Source organism: Dendrobates tinctorius, unplaced genomic scaffold, assembly GCF_039654945.1.
Source record: "Dendrobates tinctorius isolate UK_male_01 unplaced genomic scaffold, ASM3965494v1 ptg000203l, whole genome shotgun sequence".
In the NCBI taxonomy this organism is placed as follows: Eukaryota; Metazoa; Chordata; class Amphibia; order Anura; family Dendrobatidae; genus Dendrobates; species Dendrobates tinctorius.
This window is the reverse complement of record NW_027361870.1, coordinates 17,733,727-17,755,704: the sequence shown is the minus strand read 5'-3', so window position 1 is coordinate 17,755,704 and position 21,978 is coordinate 17,733,727. Positions and strand designations below refer to the sequence as shown.

Here is a 21,978-nt window from a genome sequence, read left to right as displayed (position 1 = left end):
CAATAGGAGAATCAGCAAAGAAACTCCTAGAAAGGGCGTCTGCCTTAACATTCTTAGTGCCTGGAAGAAAGGAAACCACAAAATCAAAACGCGTAAAAAACAAGGCCCACCTAGCCTGTCTAGGATTCAAGCGTTTGGCCGACTCAAGGTAAATCAAATTCTTGTGGTCAGTGAGGACCACGACTTGATGTCTAGCTCCCTCCAACCAAGGTCTCCACTCCTGAAATGCCCATTTCATGGCTAACAATTCCCGATTCCCCACATCATAGTTGCGTTCAGATGGGGAGAACTTTCGGGAAAAGAAGGCACAGGTATTCATTTTAGACGTCACCGGATCTTTTTGGGACAAAACAGCTCCTGCACCAATCTCTGAAGCGTCTACCTCCACCTGAAAAGGAAGTGAGACATCAGGTTGCCGCAAAACCGGAGCAGAAGTGAACCTCCGCTTCAGCTCCTGAAAGGCCGAAACAGCCTTTGAAGACCAATTCAGCACATCAGCACCCTTCTTAGTTAAATCAGTCAGTGGTTTAGCAATACCAGAAAAATTAGCTATAAATTTACGATAAAAATTAGCAAAACCCAGCAACTTCTGGAGAGCCTTCAAAGAAGTGGATTGAAACCAATCATAAATGGCCTGTACCTTGGCCGGGTCCATTTCAATAGTTGACGGAGACAAAATAAATCCCAAAAATGAAATCCTCTGTACACCAAAAAGGCACTTCGATCCCTTAACATACAAGGAATTCACTCTCAAAATCCGGAACACAGTCCGAACATGTTCCACATGAGAATCCCAATCCCTGGAAAATATCAAAATATCATCCAGATAGATGATCAAAAACTTATCCACAAAGTCCCGGAAAATATCATTCATGAAGGATTGGAAGACAGAAGGGGCATTAGTGAGCCGAAAAGGCATCACCAGGTACTCAAAATGTCCTTCCGGAGTATTAAACGCCGTCTTCCATTCATCCCCATGCTTGATGCGAATAAGATTATACACCCCCCTGAGGTCAAGCTTAGTAAACCAGCAAGCACCTTTAACTCTGGAGAATAAATCAGAAATCAGGGGTAATGGATACTGAGATTTAACCGTAATTTTGTTGAGGGAACGATAGTCAATACAAGGCCTTAATGAACCATCTTTCTTGGCCACGAAATAAAACCCAGCACCTAAAGGTGAAGAGGATGGTCTAATATGACCCTTCTCCAACGACTCCTTAATATAAGATCGCATAGCCTCGTACAGATAAATTGAAAAGTCGACCCTTGGGAAATTTACACCCAGGTCTCAACTCAATTGCACAGTCATAACTCCTATGAGAAGGCAAAGACGCAGACTTGCTCTCACTAAATACATCATAAAAATCAGCCAAATAGTTAGGAACATCATGCAACTGGGAAGAGGTGGAGAAAACAGGAGTGTCGCCAAGAGCACACCGACAACCCCAACTCATCACAGACACAGATTTCCAATCCAAAACCGGATTATGGATTTGCAACCAGGGAAAACCCAGAACAATGGCATCATGTAAATTATGCAACACAAAAAATCTGCAATTTTCTTGGTGGTCTGGGGCGACCCGCATTATCACCTGGGTCCAAAACTGAGGTTTATTCTTCACCAAAGAAGTAGCATCAATACCCCTCAAAGGAATAGGCGTCCGCAGAGGTGTCATAGGAAAACCACAACGTTTAGCAAAATCCAAGTCCATCAGATTCAAGGCCGCTCCTGAATCCACAAAAGCCTTCGCGGAAAATGTGGATAAGGAGCAGATCAGAGTAATTGCCAAAAGAAACTTAGGTTGTACACCACCCACAGCAAATGTGTGTGCAAAACGTTTCTCTCGTTTAGGGCAGACAGAAATAACATGAGAGGCATCTCCACAGAAAAAACACAGCTTATTACGCCTTCTAAACTCCTGACGTTGCGCCCTAGACAAAACTCTATCACATTGCATAGGTTCAGACATTTGTTCAAAAGGTGGCAGCGCCTCCCGTGTAGTCTTGCGTTCACATAAACGCCGATCAACTTGAATAGCTAATGACATAGAATCATCAAGACCAGAGGGAACAGGAAATCCCACCATAGTATCTTTTAAAGTTTCAGACAAACCCTTCCGAAGGAGAGCTGCCAATGTACTATCATTCCATATTATTATTCCACTTTCAGAATTTCTGACAGTATAACTGAATGAGTCACCGAGGAGGAAAAAACAAAAAGCAAGTTAAGCCCAGAAAACTGGAGAGCTTGGTAACTAGCGGATTGCAGACCCCTGATCCTATCCACACAACTAGCAGTAGCCGTGGAGCGTGCCTACAGTGGTCCTAGACACCTCGTCACGGCCGGAGAACTAAATAAGTCTCAAGAAAGAAAGGGAAAATCTAAACTGCCCCAGAGCAGACCCCAAAACAATAGAAAGCCCCCAACATGTATTGTCGGTGAAACAAGATGAAAACACAAACACAGATAGAAAGATAGGCTGAGCAAACGATGGGGCCCTCACTAACTAGAAAGGACAGGAAAGAAAAGCTGCTGTCTGCAATCACACAAAAAACCCTGCCAAAAAAAGTCCAACACGTCTGATAGAAAAAGGCCCTGAAGTCGCTAGACTTCAATTTACTATATCAGCACTCAGGTATATTCTGAAGACAGAGCAAAAGAGATCAACTGATCAGAGACAAAATGGGGATTCAGGCCAGTCCCAGCCAGGGCTGGCTGAACACAAAAACTAAGTAAAGCAGACGAAAACTCATATGAACAATAGCAGAGAAAACTTAGCTTTAAGAAGGCAGGAACCAAACTGGAAACCAGAAGCCACAGTCAGGAGAAATCACCAGCAAGAAACTAGGGAGTCGGCTGCCTTAAATCCAATCAGAAATTCCTGATGTCTAATCACAGTCCTCTTCCTCAGGTGGCTGGTCTCTGCCATTTAGATCAGCTTCATTACCTCCCTTCACCAACAGAGGGAGTCCACATAGAGAACTCACTACTCCTCTGTCAGCACAGCCAGCTCCATAACCCTCACCAGAAGCCAGAGGCAAACCCGAAAATGAGCTCACAACAAAGGACATTGAACTGAAGCCTGAGCTTCCATAGGAGAGAATGACAAGTATGGAATGTAGGAGTAAAAGGGAACACAGAGGATGTGGGTTAGAGGAAGAACCCTGCCTAGAAGTTCTAAGCGCAAGGCCGGGGCCCGGTCCCCGAGGTTGTATGGACACTAATGGTTCTGCAGCAGACACCGGTGGAGTAGTGGGCTGTAAATGCACTACTCCCATCTAAGACTTAAGGGCACAACAGCAACACGGATAGAGAGCCAGGACTTAGAAGTAGAGAGTCCCCAAAGCAGGCTACAGCTGTCTGCCATACAAGTAGAGTTCTTGGGAGCATCTGTCAGGAGGAACTCCAGTGTAACTCAGTACTAGGAGATCTTCACAAAGGCGCTATAGAGGAGATGTTCAGAAAAGGCACATAACTTGGCGGAGCGTGGAAGGGAGCCTTCCATCTTGCCTGGGAGTTGACTGAGTCCCTGACCCGGAGGACACGGCACAGAAGCGGGCACTACAGACTGAGTAAAGCTTTGGAATTACATGCCCTGGTGTCCTCCATTCCTTCCTGCGTCCGTCCGCCTGGCACTGCTACATCCCCTGCGCCGGACACTACACCATCTAAGTGTCTCCACATCTACACTGCCCTGGGACAACAGCCCTGCCTGTGGAGGGCTATAACATCATTGCTGCACCACACCATCTGTCCCAGAGGATCTGTCTGCAGCATCGGCTTAACACCTCCCTTGCCGAACACCACAGGTGGCGTCACAAACTATTCATCTAACTTCATTCCATCATTCACAACAACTTCCCCTATTACTTGGGCGCCCAGGGCCACAGTCCGGGTCACCGCTGCTGTGACACATCCCACTGATACCGGCCCGGTACCGAGTACCCAACAGCCCTGGGAGGGCGACCCAGATGCAGATTAGATATTAGAAAAAACTTTTTGACAGTGAGGTTGATCAATGAGTGGAACAGGCTGCCACGAAAGGTGGTGACTTCTCCTTCAATGGAAGTCTTCAAACAGAGGCTGGACAGGTATCCGTCTTGGATGATTTAGTGAATCCCTCGACAATGGCATTCCCTTCCAACTCTAACATTTTATGATTCTATGTTGGGATCTGTGGGGGCCATATCACTACTTCCAGAACTCTTAATTTTTCTTTACACTGAAGATAGTTCTCAATGACATTAGTTGCATGTCTGGGGTTGTTGCCTTGCTGCAAAATTTGAATCCAATCAGATGCCTCCCTGATGGTATTGCTTCATTGCTACCTGCAGACACTCATTGTACCATGCGCCAGATCTTCAGTGAACAAACTGCCATCTGTTACAGTCAGATATTCAACATTTTTACTCATCAGTCCAGAGAACCAGCTGCTATTTTGATGCCCAATTCCTGTTTTTTTATGAATCCCTTCATCTTTACTTTTCTTCTTCATCCAGTTCAGATAGCCATCACTTCTTCCAGCCATGACTCGTCTCTGAAGGAAATAGCACAGTTATCTAGAGCACATTCCCCAACCTCTATACTAAGCCAGATGAACAAAAAGCAACAGTGTCACCCCTGCACAGTAACATGACCTCACTTCCCCCACACTGAAAACAGTATCCTCAAAAATAATATCCTTTAATTAGCCCCTACAGTAATAATATCCCACGTGTCCTCCGATTCTGTTCCCCACATGTCCTCCCATTCTGCCTCATGTCTCTCCATATTGCCCCCATAGTCATCCATAATAGTATAATGCATCCCATAGTCATATACACTCACTGGCCACTTTATTAGGTACACCATGCTAGTAACGGGTTGGACCCCCTTTTGCCTTCAGAACTGCCTCAATTCTTCGTGGCAGAGATTCAACAAGGTGCTGGAAGCATTCCTCAGAGATTTTGGACCATATTGACATGATGGCATCACACAGTTGGCGCAGATTTGTCGGCTGCACATCCCTGATGCGAATCTCCCGTTCCACCACATCCCAAAGATGCTCTATTGGATTGAGATCTGGTGACTGAGGAGGCCATTTGAGTACAGTGAACTCATTGTCATGTTCAAGAAACCAATCTGAGATGATTCGAGCTTTATGACATGGCGCATTATCCTGCTGAAAGTAGCCATCAGATGTTGGGTACATTGTGGTCATAAAGGGATGGACATGGTCAGCAACAATACTCAGGTAGGCTGTGGCGTTGCAACGATGCTCAATTGGTACCAAGGGGCCCAAAGAGTGCCAAGAAAAAATTCCCCACACCATGACACCACCACCACCAGCCTGAACCGTTGATACAAGGCAGGATGGATCCATGCTTTCATGTTGTTTACGCCAAATTCTGACCCTACCATCCGAATGTCGCAGCAGAAATCGAGACTCATCAGACCAGGCAACGTTTTTCCAATCTTCTACTGTCCAATTTCGATGAGCTTGTGCAAATTGTAGCCTCAGTTTCCTGTTCTTAGCTGAGAGGAGTGGTACCCAGTGTGGTCTTCTGCTGCTGTAGCCCATCTGCCTCAAAGTTCGACGCACTGTGCGTTCAGAGATGCTCTTCTGCCTACCTTGGTTGTAACGGGTGGCAATTTGAGTCACTGTTGCCTTTCTATCAGCTCGAACCAGTCTGCCCATTCTCCTCTGACCTCTGGCATCAACAAGGCATTTCCGGCCACAGAACTGCCGCTCACTGGATTTTTTTTCTTTTTCGGACCATTCTCTGTAAACCCTAGAGATGGTTGTGCGTGAAAATCCCAGTAGATCAGCAGTTTCTGTAATACTCAGACCAGCCCTTCTGGCACCAACAATCATGCCACGTTCAAAGGCACTCAAATCACCTTTCTTCCCCATACTGATGCTCGGTTTGAACTGCAGGAGATTGTCTTGACCATGTCTACATGCCTAAATGCACTGAGTTGCCGCCATGTGATTGGCTGATTAGAAATTAAGTCTTAACACACAGTTGGACAGGTGTACCTAATAAAGTGGCCAGTGAGTGTATATCAGTACAATGCAGACCCATAACAGTATTATGCAGCCGCATAGCAGTATAATGCAGTCCCATAGTCATATATAGCAGTATAATGCAGCCCTGTAGCAGTATAATGCTTCCTCGTATCAGTATAATGAACACCATAGCGGTATAATGCAACCCTATAGCAGTATAATGCACATCTATAATATAATTCTCCCTCATAGGGGTATAATGCTCCCCTATAATATAATGCAGCCCCATAGGGGTATAATGTTCCCCCATAACATAATTCACCCCATAAGGAGTATAATGCTCCCCCAATAGGGGTGTAATGCTCCCCTATAATATAATGCACCCCATAGGGGTATCATGCTCCCCCATAGGGGTATAATGCTCCCCTCATAGGGGTATAATGCTACCCCATAGGGGTATCATGCTCCCCTATACCGCAGCTTTACAAAAAATAAGTTTCTCCTTACCTGGCCAAGCTCCAGCGATGTCCAGGTAAGGGCCCTGTGAAAGGAAAGCTGCGGACGCATACGGACGCATACAGCCGCCCCCGCTGTTTCCCTCCCTGCTGTGACAAGTCCATGACCTCCACTGATCGCTGTGACTAGAGACCATTCCTTTACAGCGGTCAGGACACTGCCCCCCTGCCTTCTCCCACAGCTGCGGCCCTGTCATCACCGGCCCCTGGGAGCACCACCTCGCTACAGGCGGCAGCAGGGGCACCCGTCCGGTTTGCTATGGGACCCTGAGCAGAGGTTGGTGAACGGTTATATTTAGAGACTGCGTCATAACTCTGCGGTGAGACGAGAGCCGCAAGGAGACGTCTGTTGCACCCCACCGGCATTGTTTCTTCAGTGCCTGTTGCGCCCCACCGGCATCGTTTCTTCAGGGCCTGTGACGGCCCACCGGCATCGTTTCTTCAGGGCCTGTTGCGCCCCACCGGCATCGTTTCTTCAGGGCCTGTTGCGCCCCACCGGCATCGTTTCTTCAGGGCCTGTTGCGCCCCACCGGCATCGTTTCTTCAGGGCCTGTTGCGCCCCATCGGCATTGTTTCTTCAGGGCCTGTTGCGCCCCACCGGCATCGTTTCTTCAGGGCCTGTTGCCCCCACCGGCATCACTCCTTCAGGGCCTGTTGCGCCTCACCGGCATTGTTCCTTCGGGGCCTGTTGCGCCCCACCGGCATTGTTCCTTCAGGGCCTGTTGCGCCACACCGGTATCGTTTCGTCATGGCCCGTTGCGCCCCACCAGCATCGTCTCTTCAGGACCTGTCGAGCCCAGTTCCTTCCCGGAATATCAAGGCGTCAAGGCAGCCGCATCAGCGACCTCTACGCGGCCATGTTTGTGATCCTAACAGACCCCTGGAAGGTTAAGTTTAATATAGGAGATAAGGACCCGTACAGCGTCGGACTGGCCCACCGGAGAACCGGAGGATTCTCCGGTGGGCCCTGGCATTTGGTGGGCCCTGGCACCTGCTGGCATAAAGGGCCAGCAGTTGCCTAGGGCCCCCCACTGTTCCAGGGGCCCCCAGCCAGTGATGTGGGGGCCCTGTGCCAGCAGAGCAGCAGCGGGTGACAGGATGCAGGAGCCCCTGTCCCCGCTGCTAAAGAGAAATGAATATTCACTGCTTCCCACACCCACATGGGCGTGGGAAGCAGTGAATATCATTTCATGGTCTCCACTCCCCCAGAGGCCCGGCCCCCCCAGCACAGGAAGCTGCTATGCGGCCGTAAATCAGGGCGCCGCCCTCAACTGACCCAGAGCCCATGCCAGGGAGGATGATGAGCACGGCATGACGGCACAACGATCCCTGCCAGCTAGGCATCCACAGCCTCTACTTGTAAGTTTCCAGCTCCTACAGCTGCGCACTTACCCAGGAGATGGTGAGCGCGGAGTGCTGAAGTCCTTGCCTCCCACCAGCCTGAACACTCGGGGAGAGGGGCCATTGAGAGTGACAGTGTGTGCCATGGTCTTGTGCACCGGACCTGCCTGCTCACCGCTCAGTGCCTGCTGCCCGGAGTGCTGCTCACCCACCGCTGGCGTCACGTGGGAGGGTCCGGAGCCCGAATGCAGACTTGGGCCGTTGCTAGGTGACGGCGGCCGCGTTCCCTTCTTGCAGAGGTGGTCGGGATGTGGGGTCCCTATGTGACTAAGCACCCCATGCTGACGCGTGAGTCACTTACGGCCCAGACTGATCCCCACCATTGTTAGCAAGTGCATATGATCCAGCCATAAGTCAAATATGGGAACCAGGGGCCACATTTAGGCACCATTTTAAGCTACTTTTTGGTGTTACCCTGAGAATGTAAAAGATTGGCACTAAAATGTACAAATCATCATCACCATCTATCTATCTCTCTATCTATCTATCTATCTATCTATCTATCCCATATCTATCTGTCATGATCCAGGATGGGATTTCGCTTTGACCCGTCCTGGTTAGACTATGGGTTAATTGTGCTGCCTCTCTCTGGCAGCAGGAGGCTATTTAGTGCTCACTGGACCTGGGTCCGGTGTCAGTTATACTCCTGCCCTCGGCTGAGTTAAGTGACCTCTTGTATACGTGTGCCTTGTGCCTGATATCTTGCTTGCTTGTTCGGTTGTGATCTGGTTCTGTCCCTGTTACGAGTTCTGCCTGACCCTCTTGTACTGCGCTACCTCTCGTGTATGACTCTCTGCTTGTGACCCGACTTCTCTCTGCTCGTCCCCTTGGTACCACGTCGCCCTCTTGTGTATGACCTTTGGCTCTGTCTGACTACCCGTCAGTTTGTCCCTCCTGTGCCTCGTTTGCCCGTACTGCTGTGACCTCTGTTTTGCCTGACTCTGAGTTGTTGTATGGTGTCCTGTCCTATCTGAATACAGGACGCTAAGCCCCGCCCACTTGCAGTCACATGACCATAGGTCCCGTGCACATTATTCAGTTTCAGTGTCCGCAGGTCCTATGCCTCTTTACCTTCCAGCTCTGACCGGACCCTGACACTATTAGCCTGAAGCACGCATGGTCACCTCTGCTGCCCTGCTCCACAGGTATCTTTTAGCACTGCTTCTGTACTCAGGACACACGCACTGGCTCTATGAGCGAGTGTAGTGGGTGTCTCTGACACTATCTCTATATCTATCTATCTCTATGTCTATCTATCCCATATCTATCTATATCTATATCTATCTCTATATCTATCTATCTATCTATCCCTTATCTATCTATCTATCTCTATATCTATCTCTATATCTATCCATCTCTATATCTACCTCCATCTATCTATTTATCTCTCTATCTATCTATCTATCTATCTATCCCATATCTAGCTCTATATCTGTTTATCTATCTCTATATCTATCTATCTATCTATCTCTATATCTATCTATCTCTATATCTATCTATCTATCTCTCTATCTATCTCTATATATCAATCTATCCCATATCTATCTATCTATATATCTATCTATCTATTATCTCTATATCTATCTCTCTATATATATATATATATCTCTATCTGTCTATCTCTATATCTATCTATCTCTATATCTATCTATCTCTATATCTATCTATCTCTATATCTATCTCTCTATATCTGTCTCTATCTCTATATCTATCATTCTCTATCTATCTATCTATCTATCTATCTATCTATCTATCTATCTATCTATCTATCTCTATAGCTATCTATCTATCTATCTATCTATCTATCTATCTATCTATCTTTCTTTCTCTCTATCTATCTATCTATCTATCTATCTCTATCATCTATGTCTCTATCTATCTATCTCTATATCATCTATGTCTCTATCTATCTCTATATCATCTATCTATCTATCTATCTCTATATCTCTCTCTATATCTCTATCTTTCTGTATATCTATCTATCTATCTATCTATATATATATATATATATATAGCATTGTACCCTATGAGGGGGTGCATTGTACCCTATGAGGGTGTGCATTATACACTATGAAGGGGTGCATTATACCCTACGAGGGAGGCAGCATTATACCCTATGAGGGGGTGCATTGTACCTTATGAAGGGGTGCATTATACCTTTTGAGGGGGGCAGCATTATACCCTATGAGAGGGTGCATTATACCTTATGAGGGGGTGCATTATGCCCTATGAGGAGGCAGCATTATACCCTATGAGGGGAGACAGCATTATACCCTATGAGGGGGTGCATTATACCCTATGAGGGGGGCAGCGTTATACCCTATGAGGGGGCAGCATTATATTGTATGGAGGGCTACATTATATTCTATGAGATGGCTGCATAATATTCTATGAGGGGGAAGCATTATATTCTGTGAGGGGCTACATTATACTATATGAGGGGGCTGCATTATAATCTATGAGGGGGTCTACATTATATTCTATGAGGGGGCTGCTTTATATTCTATGAGGGAGGCTACCCCAACCCCTGCTACATAATTAAGACGTGTACTACCTTATATTATACCCTGATATTAGAGTGTTTTACCGCACAATTGGTGGTCTTGTATTTATCTCTGTGTAGCTACATAGTGGGCCCCAAGAATGATTTTCTCTGGTGGGCCCAAGGTGTTCCAGTCCGACGCTGGACCCGTAGTTTGGTCATACGTGGCCTACAACACCCGGACTAGCCAGATTAGTCGCATTTAGTATAAGAAAAGTGTTGTAAATGTTATTGAGTCCCTGCGAGGACAGTTTGTTGCCTATTTGGTTTGTTCAGCAAAGCCCCAGCGGCACCAATTTATAAACGTTTATTTTACAAATCACACTCAGTCTCGTGTCTCGTCACTGCATCCTGAGAACCTGTCTGAACCCTACATTTGGCGTAGTCAGCAGGATGCAGTCTCCGAGCACAGACAGTGGTGCCCCAGATCAGGGTAGAGCTTTAAACTCTACAAATGAGGAGGGTCCCCGTACAAGCATATCAGTGGGGGCCATGCTGAACAACCTGCCTAGATTTTCCGGCTCCAATACTATGTTATGGAGCTGGACAGAGCGGATGCGGGGGCTCTTCCGGATGCACCCAATGACCCCTGATCAGGAGGCCGAGGTGGCACTCATGGCACTGGATGGGGAGGCGCGGAGGTCAGTGATGTTGAAACCTCCGGGGCACCGCAACACTTTTGAAAAAGTGTTACAGATAGTAGAACAGACCCATGGGGACCCTACTGATGTGGGAGAGTTAAGAACCTGTTTGTTTAGTTGGATGCAAGTAGAGGGGGAGACGATCACAGAGTTTATGAATGTCCTCCAAGAATTGCATACGGCTATAGAAAGAAAGGACGGGGTAGGGGCAGGACCTGTTGACATTACCCTAAGTGACCTACTGGTGACTGGTTTGCGAGATCCATTAGTCAAACAGGCACTGCGGGAACAGATCAGAATGAATCCTGAATAGATTTTTCAGAGGTGGGAAGTCAGGCACGTGCTCGAGAGCAGGAGCAGGGGATGGCGGTCCCCGTGGGGAAAGTCCGAGGTGTGGAGGCCTCCGCGAATGTAGTTGAGGAGCCTCAGTGGGTTGAAGAGATGAAGCAAGAGCTGAAAAGTATTAAGGGCGAGTTGGTCGAAGTAAGAGAAGAACCGAGACCGGGACTGGACGACTTAGCTTTAACCCCGGCTCCTGGGGATCACGCCCCCCGCGGGGTGGTCAGCCTACACAGGCCCGGTGTTTTGAGTGTGGAGAAACAGGCCACTTTGCCCGAGAGTGTCCGCGGCATGGGAGATACCCACCCCGGCGGCCATTAAACTAAAGGGCTCCGGGCTGGGGGACGCCGCTCAGAGCCGAAAACCACAACTAGGGGTGGTGGACGTCCCGAAGATTTGGTAGCAAAATGTCCGGTGGTGTGGGCAGAAGTGGAGGGCCGGGCCGTCTGGTGCCTGGTGGACACGGGGTCACAAGTAACCACTATGCCCGCAACGTAGTTTCAACAGAACTTCCCGGAAGCAGCAAGGCCTCAGTGGGGGCCCGTGATCAGACTAGAAGCTGCCAACCAACTGCCGGTCCCAGTTGCCGGGGTGGTGTGGGTGCAAGTGACGCTGTGCGGTAAATCCCTTGGTCGCAGAGGGGTGGTACTGACTCAAGGAGAAGCTGATAAGCAACACCCCGTCACCCTAGGCATGAATGTTCTACGAGAGTTCGGCAACCTACTGCTCAATGACCCTACACAGAGGATTCTGAAGCAGTGGGGTTTTCGCACAGACCAGGGACAGGTATTCCAGCAGCTGGTGCGGGGAGCACGGGTACATCAGGACCGCCAGGAAGGCGAGGCTCTGGGTAAGGTCATCACGCCAGCGACTCCCCTGCTTGTGTTACCTCCTGGACAGACTGTGGTGGCCCTGCCCATTCGAGCCCCGATACCCTTGGAAGGCGTGGAGGTGCAGGTGGAGCCGTGTCACTCGGAGCGCTTACCTCCTGGCATACTGGTGGCCCGTTCCCTGGCTACTGTGCAAAAAGGAGCCGTCCTGGTGCGCTGCGTTAACCTTGAAGACCGAGACACCGTTCTGAAAGCCTGGACTGTACTGGCCAAACTAGTAAGGCCTTTAGAAGAAGTGCTGCCAGCTCCTGCGGTTCAATTACGGGTATACCCCGAGGATCCTTGGGAAGTAACAATACGAACCTAACAGGCCCATGAAGTCTCGGCACAAGAGAAGGGCTGAAATATTTTGGAGCAGATACGGGCCGAGCTTTCTGGATTAACTGCAGCCTAGCTCTCACAGATAACAACATTGCTGGAACAGTACCATGAAGTATTTGCTAGTCATGAGGACGCTTTTGGGTGTACCACCGCCATCACTCATGAAATCCCCTCAGCAGGAGCGGCCCCTATCTGGGAACGATATCGACAGATTCCGCCACAACTCTATCAAGAGGTGAAAACTTTGCTGGCCCAAATGCTGCGAAAAGGGGTGATACGGGAAAGTCAAAGCCTCTGGGCGGCCCCAATCGTGTTGGTCCGGAAGAAAGATGGTACACTACCATTCTGTGTGGATTATCATAAACTGCTTGCACTATTAAAGACTCATACCCACTGCCCTGCATAGAAGAATCCCTGTCCGCCTTGGGGAAGGCAACATATTTTTCGACCCTGGACTTGGCCAGTGGGTACTGGCAGGTGCCCATGTCAGACGGAGATAGGGCCAAAACGGCGTTCATATTGTCCATGGGACTGTTTGAGTTTAATCGGATGCCGTTTGGGCTGGCCAACGCCCCCGGGACCTTTCAGCGATTGATTGAGCGATGTCTGGGAGATCTCAATTTTGAGGCCACGTTGATCTACCTGGACGACATCATTGTCTATGCCGCCACCTTCGAGGACCACCTGAAGCGGTTGGGACAGGTACTTAGCCGGTTGCAAAAGTAGGGGTTGAAGGTGAAGCCTCAGAAATGCCACCTATTTCGCTCTCAGATTGAGTATCTGGGTCATGTCGTTTTGGCAGAGGGTGTGAGGCCATCCCGGGAGAAGGTTGCTGCTATCCAGGAATGGCCTACCTCCGAGACGGTGAAAGATATGCAGGCTTTTCTGGGGTAAGCCGGATATTACCGTCGCTTCGTAAAGAATTTTGCATGTCGAGCTCGATCCCTGTACGACCTACTGAAGGGGGCTCCCGCTGGGGCCAATGGGTGAAAAATCCAGTGGCAACACCCTGAGGAAGAGGCCTTCCGAGACCTCAAGGCTGCGCTCTCGGATGCCCCAGTGTTGGCTTATGCGGATTTCTCTCATCCGTTCATCTTGCACACTGACGGGAGTCTTCGCGGGCTGGGGGCTGTGTTGTCACAGGTTCAGGATGGCCGGGAGAAAGTGATCGCATATGGAAGTCGCTCACTCCATGACTCCGAGCGTAACCCTGACAATTACAGCTCTTTTAAGCTCGAGCTCCTTGCAGTGGTGTGGGCTATGACAGAGAGATTCGCAGAGTACCTAGCGGGCTCCGAGGTGGTAGTGCGAACTGACAACAACCCGCTGGCTCATTTGGAAAACGTCAAATTGGGGGCTCAGGAACAACGATGGGTGGCCCGGATGGCGAAGTACAATTATAAGATTATCTACAAGAGAGGGGCCGAGAATGTCCATGCAGGTGCCCTCTCCAGGATTCGACATACAACTCCAGGGCAGAATCGAGACGAAGAATTGGAAGGAGAGGAAATACCATTCGCTCTCACTGCTACCGTGCTCACAACCGACAATAAAAAGATATCTTCCTCTGATAAATCCCGGGATAAATGGATACAACAGCAACAAGAAGACGAAGAGGTTGGCCTTCTCAGGACATGGGTCGCCGCTGGGCAATTACACACTGACTCTCACCGAAAAATTTGACTCAAGACCTGTTGCTTATGCTGCGACAATGGGAGAGGTTGGTTATCCAAAAGGGATTATTGTATCGTAAAATAACATCACAAACTACCTCAATGACGGTTTGGCAGGTGGTTACGCCAGGAGCCCAACTTCATGTACTGGCTCGGGAGGCTCACGAAAAAAGGGCCCATTTCGGAACAAAAAAAACTTTGCAATGGCTGCAACAGAAAGCTTACCACCTGCGCTTGCCGGCTGTTGCGGAAGAAATTTGCCGGACCTGCCGCTTGTGTGAATTAGCCAAACTACCGGCTCAGCGAGCCGCAACACAGACTATTGTGACCTCAGCGCCCCTTGAGCTCCTGATGGTGGATTATCTGACCATTGTCTCATTATGGTAGATCATTTCACCAAATTCGCTGTGGTCACCCCCACTCGGGATCAGACCGCAGAGTCAGCTGCCTCCGCAATTTGTAGAAACTTTATACAAGTATACGGCTGTCCTCAACGAATACATTCTGATCAGGGAGCATGTTTTTTGGGAAAAGTCATGGAAGAACTACATCACCTCTATGGAATTGACAAATCCCGGACCACACCGTATCACCCGCAAGGGAATGGGGCTCGTGAACGATTTAATCGGACATTGATTCAGATGTTGCGCACTCTGGAGAGTGACAAGAAGGCCCGTTGGCCTGAATATGTTTCCGAATTAGTTTGGGTCTATAACAATAGGGTACATCAAGTGACTGGCTATACCCCCTATTCCCTGTTGTTTGGGCGAGAAGGTAAAGGGATCATGGAGGTGGAGCTAGACCCCGAAGAGCCTCAGCCCTGGACTGGAGTGTCGTCTTGGGTCCGAAATCATCACCATCGGCTACAAACTCTTCACTGAATAGTACACACCAAGCTCCGAGACTGGGAGCACCCAGGGAAGAATGCAACCCCGCCTCCTCACCTCCAAAGCGGTGACCGAGTGCTATTACTAGATCAACGCCCCCAGAACAAACTGGAGCCGCATTGGGAAGAAAGTCCTTATCGGGTCTTACGCCGTATCCATCCGGACGGACCGGTGTATGAAATACGACCTGAGGAGGTTGAAACACTGCACACTCGTGTTGTACATCGTAATATTTTACGCCCATGTACTTCCTCCGACCCGAAGCAACCGGAGCCTATCCCATCAACATCTGAACCGTCTTCCGTATGTTGGGACCCGGACAACGACGAAGATTGTTTCCCAGGACCCTGAGGCCGTACAACTCAGTAATGAATCATCTGACACAGTTAGCCCGCCCGCACCAACCTGCCCACCGATGTCCACCACCCCAGACGACTCTACCCCAGTTGAACTTAGACGCTCCGAGCGGTCAACAGCCAGCAGACCCCCTGAACGATATGAGCAAGATCAATTCATATGGCAACGAACATTGAAACCCCTACAGACCGATCTCAATAGACTAAGGCCCTCGCCCGAGGACTGGCGAGCTTACAGGTTGGAGGAGTGTGGGGAGGAGGACTCCCAGACAGTGAATGGGCAGGTACTCAGGGAACCGCCATCAGGGTTCCTGAGGGAACGATACTGGGAGGACAGTAAAGGGAAAGACTTGACTGAAGTTGTCAGGGAAACAGGGGGCGGGGCAAGCTTAAAAGGAGCAGGGGGCGCTCTGAAGTGGCAGTTGACAGAGAACCGGACAACAGACAGGAAGCCTTGTGAGACAGAGAGGACCGAGGGAGCGGACGGTGTGTTGTGGAGAGACCGACAGGGCCCTGTGAAAGGAAAGCTGCGGACTCATATGGACGCATACAGCCACCCCCGCTGTTTCTCTCCCTGCTGTGACAAGTCCACGACCTCCACTGATCGCTGTGACTAGAGACCATTCCTTTACAGCGGCCAGGACACTGCCCCCCTGCCTTCTCCCACATCTGCGGCCCTGTCATCACCGGCCCCTGGGAGCGCCACCTCGCTACAGGCGGCAGCAGGGGCACCCGTCCGGTTTGCTAAGGGACCCTGAGCAGAGGTTGGTGAACGGTTATATTTAGAGACTGCGTCATAACTCTGCTGTGAGACGAGAGCCGCAAGGAGACGTCTGTTGCGCCCCATCTGCACCGTTTCTTCAGGGCCTGTTGCTCCCCACCGGTATCGTTTCTTCAGGGCCTGTTGCTCCCCACCGGTATCTTTTCTTCAGGGCCTATGGCGCCCCACCGGCATCGTTTCTTCAGGGCCTGTTGCGCCCCACCGGCATCGTTTCTTCAGGGCCTGTTGTGCCCCACCGGCATCGTTTCTTCAGGGTCTGTTGCGCCCCACCGGCATCGTTTCTTCAGGGCCTGTTGCGCCCCACCGGCATCGTTTCTTCAGGGCCTGTTGCGCCCCACCGGCATCATTCCTTCAGGGCCTGTTGCGCCTCACCGGCATTGTTCCTTCAGGGCCTGTTGCACCCCACCGGCATTGTTCCTTCAGGGCCTGTTGCGCCCCACCGGTATCGTTTCGTCAGGGCCCGTTGCACCCCACCAGCATCGTCTCTTCAGGGCCTGTCAAGCCCAGTTCCTTCCCGGAATATTGAGGTGTCAAGGCAGCCACATCAGCTACCTCTACGCGGCCACGCTTGTGATCCTAACAGACCCCTGGAAGGATAAGTTTAATATAGGAGATAAGGACCCGTAGTTTGGTCATACGTGGCCTACAACACCCGGACTAGCCGGATTAGTCGCATTTAGTATAAGAAAAGTGTTGTAAATGTTATTGAGTCCCTGCGAGGACAGTTTGTTGTTGCCTATTTGGTTTGTTCAGCAGAGCTCCAGCGGCACCAATTTATAAACGTTTATTTTACAAATCACACTCAGTCTCGTGTCTCGTCACTGCATCCTGAGAACCTGTCTGAACCCTACATCTGCATAAAAAGGGAATTGATGAACTCATATCAGTGTTCTTCTTAAAGAGCCATACTTATGGAGCCATACTATGGTCAGACAGACCTGGGACTCAGTATTTATAACAATCTAAGTCCACATGAAATAGGCCAGGTGTGATCAGGAGGGAGGGGCAGCAGGGAGACTGGTCACAGACATATGTGGGGAGAATTAGGATTCAGAAGGGAAAATGCAATCAGGAAATAAAAGGGGAAAAACGGCACACTAACCCATGTATAAAAAATGCAAAAACTTTATTCGGCTAATTAAGCCATATTAAAATGTGAAAAACAACCTGAGGGGTTTCTGGTGTGCTGGAGGCACCCTTAGTCACTTATGACATGGGTTAGTGTGCTGTTTTTCCCCTTTTTGCATCCTTGCTGTGCTCACCAGCTTAATGTGCACCCACCTGTGTAGGACTGGACCCAGCCCAGAGTGGTTTTCATGTGGAAAAAACTTTTTGACAATTAGAGTGATCAATGAGTGGAACAGGCTGCCACCAGAGGTAAGGAGTTCTCCTTCAATAGAAGTCTTCAAACAGAGGCTGGACAGACATATGTCTGGGATGATTTAGTGAATCCTGCTTTGAGCAGGGGGTTGGACTAGATGGCCCAGGAGGTCCCTTCCAACGCTATGATTCTATGTGGATACGTCGAAAGCTCCCAGACCTCTTTTTCCTGCAATCAGGAAATAGTCAGACCCAAATGGACAGATAAAGCCAAGTGTGTGTTAGCATCAAGGAATTAAGGTGATAAACATGCAGGAAGAAAAAATAAAAACATACCAGTAATGACAGACAAGTACAAGATGAAAGGGGGTTAGGAAATATAGGTGATAATTTTGCAGAAAGTAAACATACCTGAGGATGAAGCAGATTGATTTTCAGATTGATAGTAATAATGAAGCATAGTAATAGTGATAGTAATAATGAAACATCTATAGCAGGGAGTTTTTTTCTGGCATATTTGTGCATACTTAAAGAGCCATACTTATGGAGCCATATCAAACTCTAGACTGCGGGCCAAATCTGGTTCAAATGGTGATTATATCTGACCCGTGACATCGGCATTAGCAACTCTGCCTACACTTGGCATGGTCGGCAGAATCGAGTCTTGCACCAGAAAAATCGCATGAATGCGGGGAAGACTCAAACTGCATAGTGAATAGCGGCCATTATGTGGTCTAAAATGGTGCCCAGCATTGACTTTAAAATGGTGGTTAATGGTGCCATGTAAGAAGGTCACACGCATCCTGGGAGTCGAAGACACGAAAGGTACAAAGAACCGTCCAGCCCACCAGAGGTTTCGCCTTCTAAAGGGAGTGTCTTACCTGGAAGTGAGACACTGGAGAGCAGTACTGCATGATGATTGAGTGGGAACTCATGATGGCAAGAGAAGGCCTCACATTTGACATGCTGCCTGATGAGGAGATGGGACACGGTTGGTTATGCTAACTAATGGAGTTGGTGGAGGGAGAGATAAGATTGAATGGCCTGGCAGAGAAGGTCACTGGGTCCCCAGAAGTAGAACCAGAGGTAGATGTGCCGGAGGATAAACCCCTTATGCTTTTCTGGTTTGTGGCCCATTGAAAGGCCAAGCGTCTGGGAGTCTTGCATGCCCAGATTCCAGTGGGTTTCCCATTGACCTTCACAACGGCTTCTATCCCTGAGAAATGGCCCCATATCACCAAGGCATGGTGGATCACGGACATGATCCGAGGCAAGAAAAAGAGGGAAGAATGGATGAGGGCCTAATTGGACGGTCCTAAGGGCAAAGATCTGGCTAAACGCATGACGCGGGGAATGGTGCTGTTCTTTGACAGGGAGCAGGGCCAATGAAAACCTGGATCTGAGCAAGGCTGAAGAAAAGCCACTTAGGAAGAAGGAGAAGGAGTCGGAAGCTTGAAGAGCCCACATTGTGCATGTTGCACACCCATAACCAGAGCAGTTTGAAGTTCCTGGAGGGCTAATGTCCAGCAGGTCTATGACCCACGTGTGCCGGACTCCCCACACACTGCTAGCCACAAATGGCAGAACTTTTCATGTTCTTCCAGTTTTGTAGAGCTTGTTTCACTTTCACCTGCTGGATAGAGAGGCAGCAGCTGGAGGGTCTCCTACCCTCAGTTAAGAACTGAGGCCAATCCAGAATGTACATTGCCCCTAATGCACTGTGTTCCTGTCTAGTGGATAAGTGTGAGTTAATGGACTGTGTGACCGTCCTAAGGACTGATGGGGAGACCCTGGATTGTGCCCTGGTGTGTGGGCTGTTTGCAAACACACAGACTTTACCATTTGTTTGTTCCAGGGTTTGATACTGGGTTTAAAGGAATGGGATGGTCACGGTTCTGGGGTCCTAACCAAATAGGACCGGGTTGGTGTTACTCTATGAGGAGAAGGGGAGTCTATGTGGTTTAATACACAGTGTTTGTGGTGAGATGTTTGATGTCTTCCAGTTTTCAGATGAACAAGGACTGCCATTGTTAAAGGAGAGGGAAATGTAAGGAGATGGACATATAGCCCATGTTCCCCCTTGAAGATTTGATTAGTGATAGTATTATGTTCTGCCTGACGGGACAGGTAGGGTTAACAGTTCGGTCTAGCCCAGAGTGATTGGAGCTAAAGCGCAGGGACGGAAACCATTTCCTGTCAGGAGTACAGATAGGGCTCAGCCTGCATTGAAAGCAGACCTAAGGTCTGACTAGACAGCAGAGCTGCATGGTGTGGGTGTCCCTGAAATAGATGGAGACTGAGGCAATGGATAGTGAGATCTGGAATAGAAACAGCGGAAAGCGACCAGGAAGACAGTGATGCACTGGAGATGGGCCCTGGGACATGATACCTAGCAGTTCTGAGTTTGCAACTGAGAAGTAATGGGCCGGAATGGAACAGGGAATGTGAGACAAAGAGAGTATCCTGAGCGTGAGTTCCAAACCATCAGCAAGCTGAGAAGCTAAGTAAAGACCATAATGGCAATCTAGCTCCCTTTTAAAGAAAAAGAAGGATGAAGTACTCACACTTACTGAACTCTAGTACCGTTGTTGGGGATTGGAGAGACTCCCGAAGTACTGTGGTGGGTGGTTGTAAAGGTAGAGATGCTAACTGAGACAGAGGCAAGTGATCCTAGAGAAGGAAAGCAGAAAATGTGTGTGAGGATGCTCCATGCTCTAAATGAAACATTCGTGAAGTTATGCACCCTCTATCTATTGTTCATAGTTCCTGCCAAGTTACTGTTCAGTAAAAAAACTGTTTGTTGTTGGCTGATGGTCTCCTTCATTGAATCTTTCAGCACTTGGCCCTGGCCAGCTGAAGTCACTGGCATCATATGGCCTGCAATGGCATAGAGCCCCCATAGACTAATATAGTAGAAAAAAAAGGGTATTCAGCTCACCATTAGATGAATTCATGTGGCTTTGAGTGTGGACTCCAGGATGGTGCTCGGAAAAAGCCGCTGTGGTAATCAAACAGAAAAGTTCCAGCAACAAACATCCAAATCAGTTCAACCATCTGATTTGGATGTTTGTTGCTGGAACTTTTTTGTTTGACCCCCATAGACTAAAGGCCCCGTTACACATAACGATGTCCCAGCGATCCCACCAACGATCCGACATGGGACATCGTTAGGCTGATCGCTGGTGAGCTGTCACATAGACAGCCCCTCCAGCGATCAGCACCAGCAAGCAAGCCGGTTTCTAATGTAAACATCGGGTATGTTTACATTAGAAACCAGCGTTCAGCGTCACTGATCACTGTTCTCTCGCTGCCACATGCGATGCGTGCTGGCCAGCGGGAGACCAGCGATCAAAAAATGGCCCAGACCGATCGAGCACGATCAGCGATAACCATCAGGGGGGGCGGTCACTGATCCCCGTCACACACAGCAATCTCGCCGGCGAGATCGCTGATGTGTCACAAAATCAACGATCTCGCTAGCGAGATCGCTGTGTGTGACGGGGCCTTAAGCCTATTAAGCCTACACACTCAGCCAGAACCCCCATTTTCATGTAGCTGGAGTGAAATGTCGTAGCTGTTTTCATTCTGTCCCAAAGTCAGATATGCCGGATCACCAGTGAGGTCGAATTAAGAGATTAGTTCTACAGATAACAAGCGAGAAAAGAATGCACACGGGTTGTAAGCAAAACACTTTTCTAGTTTGTTCAAAGCAGAAGCAGAATTTTATACCATTTACAGCAATGTAACTCAATGTAGCCCCCCTGTTACCCAGGTCATGATGACCTTTATTTGCCATGTACCCAGAACATGTTCTTGCTGACTCTTGAAAACATTTCATGAGATAAGAAGTATAAATTCCTTGAATGGGAGAGTATAAGGCTTCAACAATATAAACAATTCTAGCAAAAGAAGAAAAAACATTAACCCTTCTATATCACCCACATGAAGTTGGGGATGAAAGATGAGTACCTCTCCCATGGTTACTGCCCCACGTCGCATTGCGCTACTTTGATAACGGATTGATTTGTTTTCCTTTCTTTCAGGGCTGTGGGGACTTGTGAACAATGCAGGAGTATTCACATACGGAATGGTCGAATGGCAAACAATAGATGAATACCAGAAAGTTCTTGATGTCAACCTTTTGGGAAGTATTAGGACAACTCTGGCTTTTGCTCCACTTATCAGGAAAAGCAAAGGTGAGATCTGTACTAAAAGAAGGCATAATAGATAGTAATTAGCATTTCTTTTTACCCTTAATCCTTACCCAGATCTTGCTAACAGTGATGTGATTGCAGCCAGAGGCCTTTAGTTGCTGAGCG

The 21,978-nt window shown here is 48.8% G+C and overlaps 1 protein-coding gene across 1 annotated transcript in view; it reads left to right on the top strand.

The window, feature by feature from the left end:
- The window catches only part of LOC141057297 (retinol dehydrogenase 7-like), a 119,999-nt gene that overhangs the window by 31,365 nt on the left and 66,656 nt on the right, over nt 1–21,978 (top strand). Inside the window, exon 2 of the mRNA XM_073553839.1 lies at nt 21,703–21,855. Within this exon, the coding sequence (XP_073409940.1) occupies nt 21,703–21,855 (153 nt within the window). The remainder of the gene's footprint in view (nt 1–21,702; nt 21,856–21,978) is intronic.